Here is a 13,209-nt window from a genome sequence, read left to right as displayed (position 1 = left end):
GGATGCCAAGGCGGGTGGATCACCTGAGGGCAGGAGTTTGAGACCAGCCTGGCCAACGTGGTGAAACCCCATCTCTACTAAAAACATGAAAATTAGCCAGGCGTGGCAGTGCACACCTGTAATTCCAGCTACTACTCAGGAGGCTGAGGTGGGAGAATCACCTGAAGCTGGGAGGTGGAGGTTGCAGTGAGCCAAGATTGCGTCACTGCACTCCAGCCTGGGTGACAAAGAAGAGCGAGACCATCTGAAAAAAAGTTTCCTCCGGATGGTTTTTTCTTATCGCATTTTGGTTTATCCCTATCTACACTATGACAAAACCTATTATGTCATCAGCTAAATATAATGCCTACTGCAGTCAAATATGTAAGTCCTGTTAGGCTCTAGAACAGAAAACTTTACATTTTCTTGCTACAAGATATTGCCAAGATAAGAATTTTTAGAAAATCTCAAAGACATGCTTAGAAAGGGGTCCAGGGAGGTAATGCTGGCATGATGAGAGGTCATAAGGGGAAGAGCTGTGGAGAGGGCTTTGGAAAGAGCATTTGTGATACACCATGGTACTCACCTTGTCCACGATAGGTACTTCGCCACAGATCACGAATAATTTTATTGATTTCTTCCATTTTCATACTGTGAAATTTCATTATTGCTCTGGAAAAAGAAGCCATTGGTACTTTATATATATAAAAGATATATAATTATGTGTAATAGTAATACTAAAATACATAAAATATATAATGTATATAAAATATAAATAACTTCCTCAATATTTTCAATGGTAAAAGTGGAATATAGTAAGAGCTAGAAAAAATAAACAGCAGCAAAACTTTGCTGCTTGGCTAATACTGAAAATTGGTAGGCTTATTTCTAGTGCTCCAGGGTTACCCTTCTCCATATTCACTCTATGGGATACAACAAATACTCCTTTAAGTAAATACTTAAATACTGTGAAAACTTCAGGAAACATAATTTTGTAGACTTTTTTCTTAGGCCGTGGTAACTTATTGGAGGCACTGCTTCCACTGATACTCACGGGTCACAGGAAGGCCTGCTGAATGAACGAGAGGGAGTTAAAGGGGAGGAGGTTTATGGCTGGCCAAGCAGCCGGCAGTCTATGGGGAAAATATGAGAACAGTCTATGGGGAAAATATGAGAATCGCTGGAACTGCCGCCTTGTCCCTCTTCTATCACTGTTAGGGCTTACCAAAAGTCAGCTTCTTACGCTGCTTTTATTCCTCAGATCTTACATTTTTACCAATGGGAAGCTCTGGTTCAGCGAGAATGATTTAGAAGCTTAAGCTGAACTGACATCAAAATTTTATTTTACCTTCCTATTCATAGATTCAGAAATCCTAATTCTTAACTTCCATCTTTATATTCCAAATCCTAACTCTAAGCACTAACTTCCACTTAGTCCAGACATGTCCCTGTCCCCAACTCTCTTTTAAGGTAGTAGTTTCTAAACACTAAAAAGAAAGAACAGAAATATTTGTAAAAACAAAAGTAGCCTGTCAAAACCTAACATTGTTCCCACCACAGTCACCTTTCATCAAAAAGCCCTTAAGTTCTCTGGAAGCGGGTTTATGAACTAATAAATGTTGCACCAGTGGTAAAAAGGCAAACATTACTGCGATCACCATACAAAGGATGTGAGGCGACTTACTTCCATTTGCAGGCCTCTTATCTGATGCATACAAAAAAAGAAACTGAACATAATGCTACTGCCTCTGTAGAATCATTTCATGATCTTCTGGTTCACCAGCAAGAGAGAAAGAAATGACTCAACATAAATACATTTTAAATATCAGATGAAGGACTGTGAAGTAGTAGAAGACTGGAAAAAACCATATTCTGCTTGTTGATGAGAATGCAACAAGTCTCCATTTTCTACCTTATACATTTATCCAGCCTAACATTTTATGCTCCTTTCAAAAGGAGACAAAACATCTAAGAATTTCCTAAAAACAAAACAAAACTGATGGAATGTTAGACCAATCATGTAAAGACTGCCTTTCCATAGCTTATATATTATGATCCTGATTTTTCAAATGACATTAAAAAAAAGTTATCTTTCCATTCAAGTTAAAAATCTTCAAAAACTAACATAAGCATTCTAATGTGGAGAACAAGCTCCAGATAGGGCAGGGGTGGCCAAGGTGCACACATGCAGTCTGCCTTGGCTCCCTTATACAACACAGGTGGTGCATCCTGTCCCATGGCCAGGTCTGCTGAGACACAGCACTGTGGGAAAAAGCTCTAGTTCAGGGAGAGGTCTCAACCCACCAAAGAGTGTGTCGGATGGAGCTGATGACTACCACTGTGGGATGGACCATTAATTCATCTTCATATCCTGTCTACTGTGGAATTTACAGCTGTACTGTGTAAGAGATGTGGATGATGAAGGTTGCTACAGTAATCTACATAAGGGAATAACAATGATAATAATGATTATTATTGATGACCATTTACCATATGCGAGACAAAACTATGCTAAATAATCAATGCCATTTAATCCTTACAATACTGGGAATTAGATACTGTTATCTCCATTTACTGTTAACAAAACTAAGATTCAATGAAATCAGTAACTTGTTCAAGATCAGAGAAAAGTGGCTAGAATATTAATAGCCCTTGAATATGATAGTTAAAATTGAAAAGGCAGTCAAAATTCCATCTTTTAAAGCCACCAGACTCAGTTTTATGAGGAAATGTTATCAAATCTTCAAGATACACCTAGTTCACAACTATATAAAGTGTGACACAGCAAGGAGAAACATAAGGGGAAAAAAGTACAAGGCTATTTTGCTTATGAATATAAACATTCTAAATAAAATTTAGTGTAAGGGTAGTAAAAAGAATACATCATGACCAAGTAGTGTTTACAACAAGAAACAGTAAAATTGGGGAAAATAATTCAATTATTGTAGTAACAGATGTCAAAAATAACATTTGATACACTGTAACACTGAATTTTGATAAAATATCCTAAGTGAAAAATCGAAGAACGTTTTCTTAACTGGACAAAATGACTCCCTCAGATATCCACAGAAAGCATCAAATTTAATTTAAAATATATAGAAGTGTTCCTCCTAAAACTAAGAAGAAGAGAAAGATGCCTCCTATTATGGCTGCTCTAAAATAACGTCCTGGAAATCCCTAACAACTTAAGGATTTCACAATTCAAATTCCTAACTAAAAAGAAATGAAAAATGAAAAAAAGAGAGAAAAGCCTGTTATTGCTTTTGCAGGTGACAGAACTGTATGCTTAGAAAATCCAAGAAAATCAACTGAAAACTTATTCAGACTAATGAGGTAGCCAGAGGTAAATATATAAAAATGAAGTTTTATTATCTAGAGCAAACACCAGTAGGAAAGGCAATAGAAAAAAAAGGATCCTATTCACAGTGGTGATAAAAACCATAAAATGCCTAGGAATAAGTCTAACAAAAGGGTATAGGAGCTGGAGGAAAAAGCTGTAAAACTTTACCATAGGAGAAAAGAACATGATTGAGTAGGAGATGCATACTAAGGAGTCCAGAATGGTAGATTTGATATTACAAAGATGTCCGTTCTCCTCAAATAATCCATAAATTAAATACAATCCAAACAGAAATCCCAATATGATTAAAAAATGCTTAATAGAATCCATAAGCTGACTCTAAAGTTCACATAGAAGAGATAATACAAAAGAAAAAAAATAAATTTTAAAAGTTGGTGTACAAAGGAAAATCCAGAAACAAACCCAAATGCATATAGAACGTTAGTTTATAACTGCAACAGTTCAAATCAACTGGAAAGGTTTCAATAGTGTTACAAAGGATAAAAAAATAACATTACCTGTTATCTAACCTCAAAATAAAATCCAAATGAATGAAAGGATTAAAAGCTAAAGTATTTGGGCAGCTGAGGTGGGAGGATCGCTTGAGCCTGGAGTTTGAGCCTAGGCAACATAGTGAGACCCCATCTCTACAAAAAAATTTAAAAATTAGCTGGGTGTGGTGGTGAGTGCCTGTAGTCCCAGCTACTTGGGAGGCTGAGGTGAGAGGATCACCTGAGCCTGGGAAGTTGAAGCTATAGTAAGCTGTGATCATGCCACTGCACTCCAGCTTCGGTGACAGAGTAAGACCCTGTCTGAAAAAAACAAAACAAAAGCTAAGGTAAAATAAAACCATCAGAAGAAAACATTTTGATAATTTTAGGATTGGGAAGCCTTTCTAAACAAGGAACAACATAAATCTAAAACTAAATCATAAAACTAAATCAACATAAATCATAAAACTAAAGATCTGACTACCTAAAAATGAAAAGTTACAAAAGATACCATAAAGAAAGCTGAGGTAGTTGGGCACAGTGGCTCATGCCTGTAATCCCAACACTTTAGGAGGCCGAGGCAGGCAGATCACTTGAGGTCAGGAGTTTGAGACCAGCCTGACCAACATGGTGAAACCCTGTCTCTACTAAAAATACAAAAATTAGCCAGGTGTGGTGGTGCATGCCTGTAGTCCCGAGGCAGTTGACGGAGGCCGAGGTACTTGCGAGGCCGAGGCAGGAGATGGAGGCCGAGGCAGGAGACGGAGGTTGAAGTAAGCTGAGATTGTGCCACTGCACTCTAGCCTGGGTGACAGAGCTAGACTCTGTCTCAAAAAAAAAAAAAGTTGATGGACAAATGATAAACTGGGAATAGGCACCTGCAATGTATGTGAAAATAATTAACATCTAGAATCTATTAAAATGTGACAAATCAAGAAAAAGACAACCTAGTAGAAAAACGGGCAAAGAGATATGAATAGGTAATTTCTGGAAAAGAAATACAAATAGACAACATATGAAAGGACATTTAACTTCACTAGTAAAAAGAGGGAAATGTAAATTAAAGTGCAAGCATTCTTTTGTGCAGCCAGTAAAATGTCAGTAACAAAATCCAGACATGGAAACGGGTACTTTCATATATTACCGGTGGAAATTTTATAAGTGTTTTTAGAAGGCAATTTGGCACTAATTAAAAAATATACATAACCTCTGGGCCAGTAACTCCATTTCTAGGAAGCTGTCTTTTTATCTGCTCTAGTGTGCAAAGACGCACTCTGCAGCATTATCTGTAGTAGCACATATTCAAAAGCTTTCTAATATGTTCAATAATGGTTAAATAAAGTAGATATCATGCATTTTACAGAATATGCAGTCATTAAAAATACAAAGTACTTGAATATATGAATGTAAAAGATTACCGCTATGTTAAATGGAAAAAAAAAAAAAACTCAGAAAAATACCTACCTTGTGATAATGCTCACAAAGAACAGAAAATATTTATTTGGGTGTACTACGTGCAAAGCCATTGTGAGGGAAATGAAAATATGTCACCAACGTAATAATTCTTAAGGGCTGAATCAAAGTTAGACATTGTCATGGAAATGAACCTAAGTCTACCTTGAAGTGTGTTCTGTGGTTTGCAGTTATGGAGTATGGGGAAGCCCAAATATCTGTAATACAAGGCTGAATGGCTTTAGTTGCATAAGTGGTACAAAATATTATGAAGTACAAAGATAGGAAAAAAAATCACATATATTTGGGAAGGACTTCATCAACGTAACATTCCAAGGATGGGAAATAGCACAGGAAAATATGGGACGTATTAAGGGAACAAAATTGTTTGGTTAGAACACACTTGGTAGTAAGAATTGAAATGGGAAAGCCCAGGTATGGAAGTCTTTGCTAAAATTAGAAGGGAATAGGGACCACCAGCTTTAGGAAAATTAAGCTGACAGAAGTATAATGGGTGGAGATGGGGGTGGGAAGGATGGTAAGAGATAAGACGTGGGAAAGCTACCACGGTAATAGGTGCGAGTTACTTAGGCTGAAGCCATGGAAAGAAAGCAGCTCAGGGCTGGATTGCTCACACCTGCAATCCCAGCGTTTGGAAGGCTAAGGTGGGAGGACTGCTTGAGCCCAGGAAGTCGAGGCTGCAGTGAGCTGTGATCACAGCACTGCACTCCAGCCTGGGTGACAGAGTGAGATCCTGTACAAGAACCCTCTAGGAGCTATTGAGTGACATATAGTGGCCCAATTAACTTAACACTCTTTTGTCACTTGGACTTTACAGGCATTTAACATCAAATAACTTACAGAATGGCCTTGAAAGTCCATGACCATGTGCTGAGGCAAAGATTTGAATTTCATGGGCTGCAAACTGTTATGGTCAAGTAGTCATCTGGCTAGTGTATCAGCTCCACCACCTGCCTGGAGTATGCACATCTCTCAGTTAAATGTATATACTAACTCATGTGAAGTAGTATGATTTCCTTGTGAAAACTGGTTCTCAAAAGAAAGTGAGAGGCCGGGTGAGGTGGCTCACACCTGTAATCCCAGCACTTTGGGAGGCCAGGGTGGGTAAATCACTTGAGGTCAGAAGTTAGAGACCACCCTGGCCAACATAGTAAAACTCCATCTCTACTAAAAATACAAAAATTAGCCAGGTGTGGTGGTAGGCACCTGTAATCCCAGCTATTTGGGAGGCTGAGGCAGGAGGATTGCTTGAACTTGGGAGGTGGAGGTTACAGTGAGCCAAGATTGCATGACTGCACTCCAGCCTGGGTGACAGAGCGAGACTGTCTCAAGAAAAAAAAAAAAAAAAAAAAAAGAGAGAAGCTCTAAGATCTCAGAAAATAATGATTTATAAATTACTTTAGTCTGATATTTAAATACTCGTTAAGAGTCTGAAAGATTTCATTAAAAATTTCAGTAATAATCGATTGCATTTTATGAGGAAAAATGATGGCTTTAATGGCGTTGATATTTCTGGTAATCCATGAAAGTCTTAACAAGCTTGCCCAGCCTGCCTTATTTTGTTGTTGTTCTGTTTTGTTCTAGGCTTTTAGCAGACTGAAGCCATGGTTTTTAGTTTTGTCTCTAGTGATAAGCAGAAAAGAGGGATGAGGAAGAGGCTTTACTGGCCCAACCAGAAACAGAAGCTAAGAACCCATGACTGGATTTTCTCCCTTGGACACCCCATAGACCAATATCTCACCTTCCGGGAGGGTACCCTTCCAGTTCTTGCTTCTTTAAACTCATTAACTTAATTTTCTTTAGCTAGACTCCCAAACATCAGCTTTTACAATTCAGCCTATGGTTCAACCACTATGGCAAGATAAACATTTGTTTAGGTGTGAAAAACCAGTGGCTATCTTTGGGTTTTGTAATCTATCCTCTTGAGGTTGCACGAGCTACTGTGAAACCTTACTGCATCCATGGTCATGATGGAGATGGTGACTATAAGGTTAGCCCTGAATAAAGCCCTCATCTGAAGCTCCCCTTGAATGCAGGGACCCAGGCTCTGAAGAGCCTCACAGAAAGCTGGCCACCTTGGATGCAAAATGGTAAAGGTTACGTGTTTACAACGAGTCTTAAAAGAAGTATGACCTAATATGCAACCTTCCACATCTGGGGAAAAATGAGAGTAGAACATTTTGGGCATAGGGTAGAACACCATATCTTGAGTGATATATTCTAAAATCATTTAAATTGGTATATTGTATTAGTATGGGGTAATACATTCCAAATGATGGATAATTTCCCCCTTTTCATCTATGTGTCTCTCTGACCATTGCCAATGCTTATACTTACTGATGTTTTTAGATGATTACTAATAACAGATGGTAATCAGCTTTTCTTGAAAATGCACTGCTGATTTCCTGTGTTACCTTAAATAGACAGCTGAACGCAACAATTACACTGACTGCATGCTTCATTCTAAGACGTGAAAGAATGAGGGAAATTTTGTACCTTACTTTCTTCTGGGTTAGAAGGCAAATTTAGGGCTCACTGTATAAACCTTGAGAAGGCCACTGTTTGCAAGCATAAGCCCACAAAGACTCAATTTTGGGGAAATTTGTATCATTTCTTTTCTTTTTATTTAGAAGAATCCATCTGAGTACCATGTAACAGAACTCAGTAAACAGCCTGGTTTTGTTCCTTAAGCAAGCCTAAATTGCTGGAAAGCACTCCTGTACCTCTCCACCCCTGCCTGGCTCCACTAAGCTCCCTCATAGGTCCTCACTCTCCTCAGCATGATGCCTCTGTGACTGAGGCACTTTTCTCTGCTGAAAAGCCCTTCCTCCTTATCCCAGGCCCAGGTCAAAAACAGACTACGGAGCACCTACCAAGGTCTCCATCAGAAAGACTGTCAGCAGTTTGGAGGAGGGACAGGGTATGATATTCCTCTTTTCCCAGAGCCTGACAAAGTGGCAGAGCAGGGGTTGTTGAATTTTTTTTTAGTTTTTCTCCTATAGCCTAATCTTGGAAGTGAAGGGAATTCTTATTCCTGCTGTCACTGATTCCCAGGGTATGCAGGGATAGCTGGAGGGCTCCTATGTATGGTTTTCTATTCAGTGAATACATATGAAACCCCAGGTCTGCAGGTCAATGGGCTGTAAGTAAGAGAAGAGCTGACTTTGTAGCAAAATACTTACAAGTAAAATTGAAAACAAAACCAACCTGCCTATTTAACTTGGTCCCTGGTCCACTCTAACCATTGCTCCATTTTTCTTGCTCCCCATCACAGGAGAAGTTGTTATAAGAATTATCTATATTCGTTGTCTCCATTTTCTTTTTTCTTTTCCAAGACAGAGTTTTGCTCTCATTGCCCAGGCTGGAGTACAATGACACGATCTTGGCTCACTGCAACCTCCACCTCCCAGGTTCAGGCAATTCTCCTGCCTCAGCCTCCCGAGTAGCTGGGATTACAGGTATGCCCCACCACGCCCAGCTAATCTTTGCATTTTTAGTAGAGAGGGGGTTTCACCATGTTGGTCAGGCTGGTCTCGAACTCCTGACCTCAGGTGATCCTGCCCTGGCCTCCCAAAGTGCTGGGATTACAGGTGTGAGTCACCATGCCTGGCTGCTGTCTCCATTTCTTACTACCCATTCTCTCCCCACCCAACTCGACCAGGCTTCAGTTCCAACTGTGCCACTGACTGCTCCTCAGTCATTAACAACTTCCATTTTGTCAAATTTAAGGGTCACTTCTTAGTCCTTATTTGACCCCAAATAGCATTAGATTCTTGATATATTTTCTTCCCTTGGTTTTCAAGATACCATATCTTTTAAAATTTTTTCCCACCTCACCAGCTGCTTATTTAAGGGATTTGCAAACATAACTAGTGATGGGACCTTTCCCTTCTCTCTCTATGCTCATTCCACATGTGATCTCATCTCATGAGTTAAATGCCATGGATATGCTGATGACTCCCCAATGTACACCTTTCCCTTGAACTCTAGGCTCGAGGTTATATATCCAACTGCCTGCTTCACATCTCTGCTTAGATGTCTACAAGCACTTCAAACTTAAAACTGTACAAAATGGAACTACTGATTTTCTCTCCCCAGTCCCGCCCATTTTAAGGAATGGCAACCTGTTCCCCCAATATCCTGTTGTTCAAGTAAAAATATGTAGGAGCAACCTTTGGTTATTTTACTTTCCCTCCCTTACACTCAATTCAGAAGCAAGGCCTGTCAACTCTCTCTCCAGAATAAATTCCAAGTCTATCTTCTATCACTTCCCTCTATTTTCACTGCTACCACCTGATCTAGCCCACCACCATCTCTTGGTTACTACAAGTCTCCTCATCGGTCTCTGCTTTTACTCTTGCCCTTTACAATCCATTCTCCACACACAGCAGTCAGTGCAATTTCTTCTAACTAGAAATCAGATTATATTATTTCCTTCCTTTAAACCCTCCAGTGACTGCCCAATGCAGTTAGAATGAAATAAAACTGTTTACCACAGCTACAAGGCATGACATACTCTGGGAATGGCCTATCTCTGACTATATTCCAGCCATGCTTGCCTTCTTCCTGGTCCTTAGAAAATACTTTCTGTTCGTCCTGATCTTGGCTGCTGCATTAACTATTCTCTCTACCTGGAATGCCTGCACCCCAGTTTTTTGCATATCTTGCTCCCTTCTCCTCAATCAGGTCCCAGCTTAAGGGCCCATCAGTTATGCTCACATTGTTCATTTTTCACTGTAATAACCTACCATTACTAGCCATTTTGTTATGAATTTATTTCTTAATTTTGTTTCTTCATCCTTATATACTTAGTATCTAGAACAGTATCAAGCATATATGTACTCACATTTTTACTGAACAAAATCCTAATATACAACTATATATTATGTATACACGCATCTCACTGAAGAGTTACAATATAGAAGTAAGTTATGGTTCTAAACCAGGAAGTATAAGTAACAGTTAAAATGTTTTTATATAAATACTAGCTTTTTTAACGGTTACAAAAAAAGGTCATGTCCATAATTCCAGCAGTTTGGGAGGCTGAGGAGGGTGGATCACTTGAGGCCAGGAGTTCAAAACCAGCCTGGTCATCATGACGAAACCTCTTCTCTACTAAAAATACAAAAAATTGGCCCGGGGTGGTAGCACATGCCTGTAATCCCAGATGCTTAGAAGACTGAGGCACGAGAACTGCTTGAACCCAGAAGGCAGAGGTTACAGTGAGCAGAGATCACACCACTGCACTCCAGCCTGAGAGAGCTGAGAGAACCAGTGAGACTCTGTCTCCAAAAAAAAAAAAAAAAAAGCAGGGGGGCCACTATGGTAGCAACATGTCACAGGGGTTCTGAGATTTAATTTTATCTCTACCATTTACTTGGGTAATCTTGGGTAGGCTGCTTAATCTCTCTGATAAATACTTGCTCTTTAATACAGAGTTAGATACAATAATTAAATTGATTATGGCTATCATGTAGTATTCAATTGCTATTAGTGTTTTCTATGCATAGCCCTCAACCTCAAAGAATGTTGAAATAGGAAGAGAAACCTACATTTTCTTAATGAATTTAGTTCTTTAGTGCTATTTAAGAATAGAGAATTTAAGAACTTACATTAAAGAATGGAACATGACAAAGAAAGCTGGACTAAATCGCCTCTGAGCTTTTCTGACTCTATACTGAATAACAGTATAGATTTTTAAAAATTCAATTTTATAGATGAGGAAACGGAAACTCAGAGTGTCTAAAGAATTTGCTAAATATCTTCAGTCAGGACTCAAAATCATCACTATGGAGAATAGCATGGAGGTTCCTAAAAAAACTAAAGACAGAACTACCATATGATTCTGCAATCCCACTTACTGGATATTTACACAAAGGAAATGAAATCATTAGGTTGAAGAGATATCTGCACTCCTATATTTATTACAGCACTATTCATAATACTCAAGATTTGGAAGCAACCTGAGTGTCCATCAACAGATAAATGGATAAAGAAAATGTGGTTCTTGCTGGGTACGGTGGCTCATGTCTAATCCCAGCACTTTGGGAGGCTGAGGCGGGTGGATCATTTGAGGTCAGGAGTTCAAGATTAACATGGCAAAACCCTGTTTCTACTAAAAATACAAAAATTATCCAGATGTGGTGGCAGGAACCTGTAATTCCAGCTACTCAGAGGCTGAGGCGGGAGAACTGCATGAACCCCGGAGGCAGAGGTTGCAGTGAGCTGAAATCAGTGGCTGAATAGCCATATGTGTATATGAATGACTTTTTTTTTTTTTTTTTTTTTGAGACGGAGTATCTGTCTCCCAGTCTACAGTGCAGTCCAGTCTGGGAGACAGAGACTGTCTCAAAAAAAAAAAAAAAAAAAAAAAAAAAGTCATTCATATACACATATGGCTATTCAGCCATAAAATAAAATGAGATCCTGTCATCTGGAATAACATGGATGGAACTGGAGGACACTATGTTAAATGAAATAAGCCAGGCACAGAAAGACAAACTTTGCATGTTCTCATTCATTTGTGGGAGTGAAAAATTAAAACAATTGAACTCATGGAGACAGAGATGATAGGTAGCAGAGGCTAGAAAGGGCAGTGGAGATGGTTAATGAGTACAAAAATATAGAAAGAATAGGATGTAGTATTTAATAGCACAACAGAGTGACTACAGTCAACAACAATTTATTGTACATTTAAAAATAACTAAAATAGTATAATTAGAATGTCTGTAACAAAAGGAGGGATAAATGTTTGAGGTGATGGAAACCCCATTTATCCTGATGTGATTATTATGCATTGTATGCTTGCATCAAAATATCTCATGTGTCACATAAATATACCTACTATATAGTCATAAAAAAATAGAGTCGGCCGGGCGCGGTGGCTCACGCCTGTAATCCCAGCACTTTGGAAGGCCGAGACGGGCGGATCACAAGGTCAGGAGATCGAGACCATCCTGGCTAACACGGTGAAACCCCGTCTCTACCAAAAAGTACAAAAAACTAGCCAGGCGAGGTGGCGGGCGCCTGTAGTCCCAGCTACTTGGGAGGCTGAGACAGGAGAATGGCGTGAACCCGGGAGGTGGAGCTTGCAGTGAGCTGAGATGGCGCCACTGCACTGTAGACTGGGCGACAGAGCGAGACTCTGTCGCAAAAAAAAAAAAAAAAAAAAAAAAAAGAGTAAGACTTTTTTTTAAAAAAAGAATTCAAAATCTGGAGACAGCACTTTTAACCATGTATTATGGACTTCTGAGGTTTTTTAAAAAACGTAAAACTTATGTTGGACTTTTACACAAAGTCCAATGTCTTGCTTTATAATACCCATTTTTATTTTTTCATCACAACCAACTTACCTTATTCCAAATAGAAGTTTTGGTGTTTTGTTTTTTGCTTTTTTTTTTTTTTTTTTTGAGACAGGGTCTCTTTCTGTCACCCAGGCTGGAATGCACTGGCACAATCTTGGCTCATTGCAACCCACCACGGCCTTCTGAGTAGCTCGGATTATAGGTGTATGCTACCACACCCAGATAATTTTTGTATTTTTTTGTAGAGATGGGGTTTTGCCATGTTGCCTAGGTTAGTCTCAAACTCCTGGACTTAAGCAATCCACCCGCTTTGGACTCCCAAAGTGCTAGGATTACAGGCGTGAGCCACTGTGCCTGGCCAAATAGGTTTTTACTGACAAAAATCTGTTTTGATTTGTGTCTCTTCAAATAAACCTATAATATCCTTGCTAGAAGTTACTGGATCTGCTATTCCTTAATGCTCAATGAATGTTTGGTAAGTCTATCGGATACACAGCATCTGTTGCTAAACAACTAAAAAAAACTAAGAAGTCCCCTAAAGGCATAAATGAAGTAGCTGAGAAGACTAAAAAGAATTATTAAAGGCAAAAAAATAAAAAACAAATATATGTATGTGTAGTCT

At 39.0% G+C, this 13,209-nt stretch overlaps 1 protein-coding gene across 8 annotated transcripts in view; it reads right to left on the bottom strand.

The window, feature by feature from the left end:
* RAD50 (RAD50 double strand break repair protein) overlaps positions 1-13,209 on the bottom strand; it is an 88,427-nt gene that overhangs the window by 7,142 nt on the left and 68,076 nt on the right. For all 8 annotated transcript variants that reach the window (XM_073994194.1, XM_073994197.1, XM_073994193.1 and 5 more), the window contains one exon: positions 566-651. In XM_073994194.1, coding sequence (XP_073850295.1) covers positions 566-651 — 86 coding nt within the window. The remainder of the gene's footprint in view (positions 1-565; positions 652-13,209) is intronic.

The sequence above is a fragment of the Macaca fascicularis genome, chromosome 6 (assembly GCF_037993035.2).
Source record: "Macaca fascicularis isolate 582-1 chromosome 6, T2T-MFA8v1.1".
Taxonomy (NCBI): domain Eukaryota; kingdom Metazoa; phylum Chordata; class Mammalia; order Primates; family Cercopithecidae; genus Macaca; species Macaca fascicularis.
This window is presented reverse-complemented; position numbering and strand designations above follow the sequence as displayed.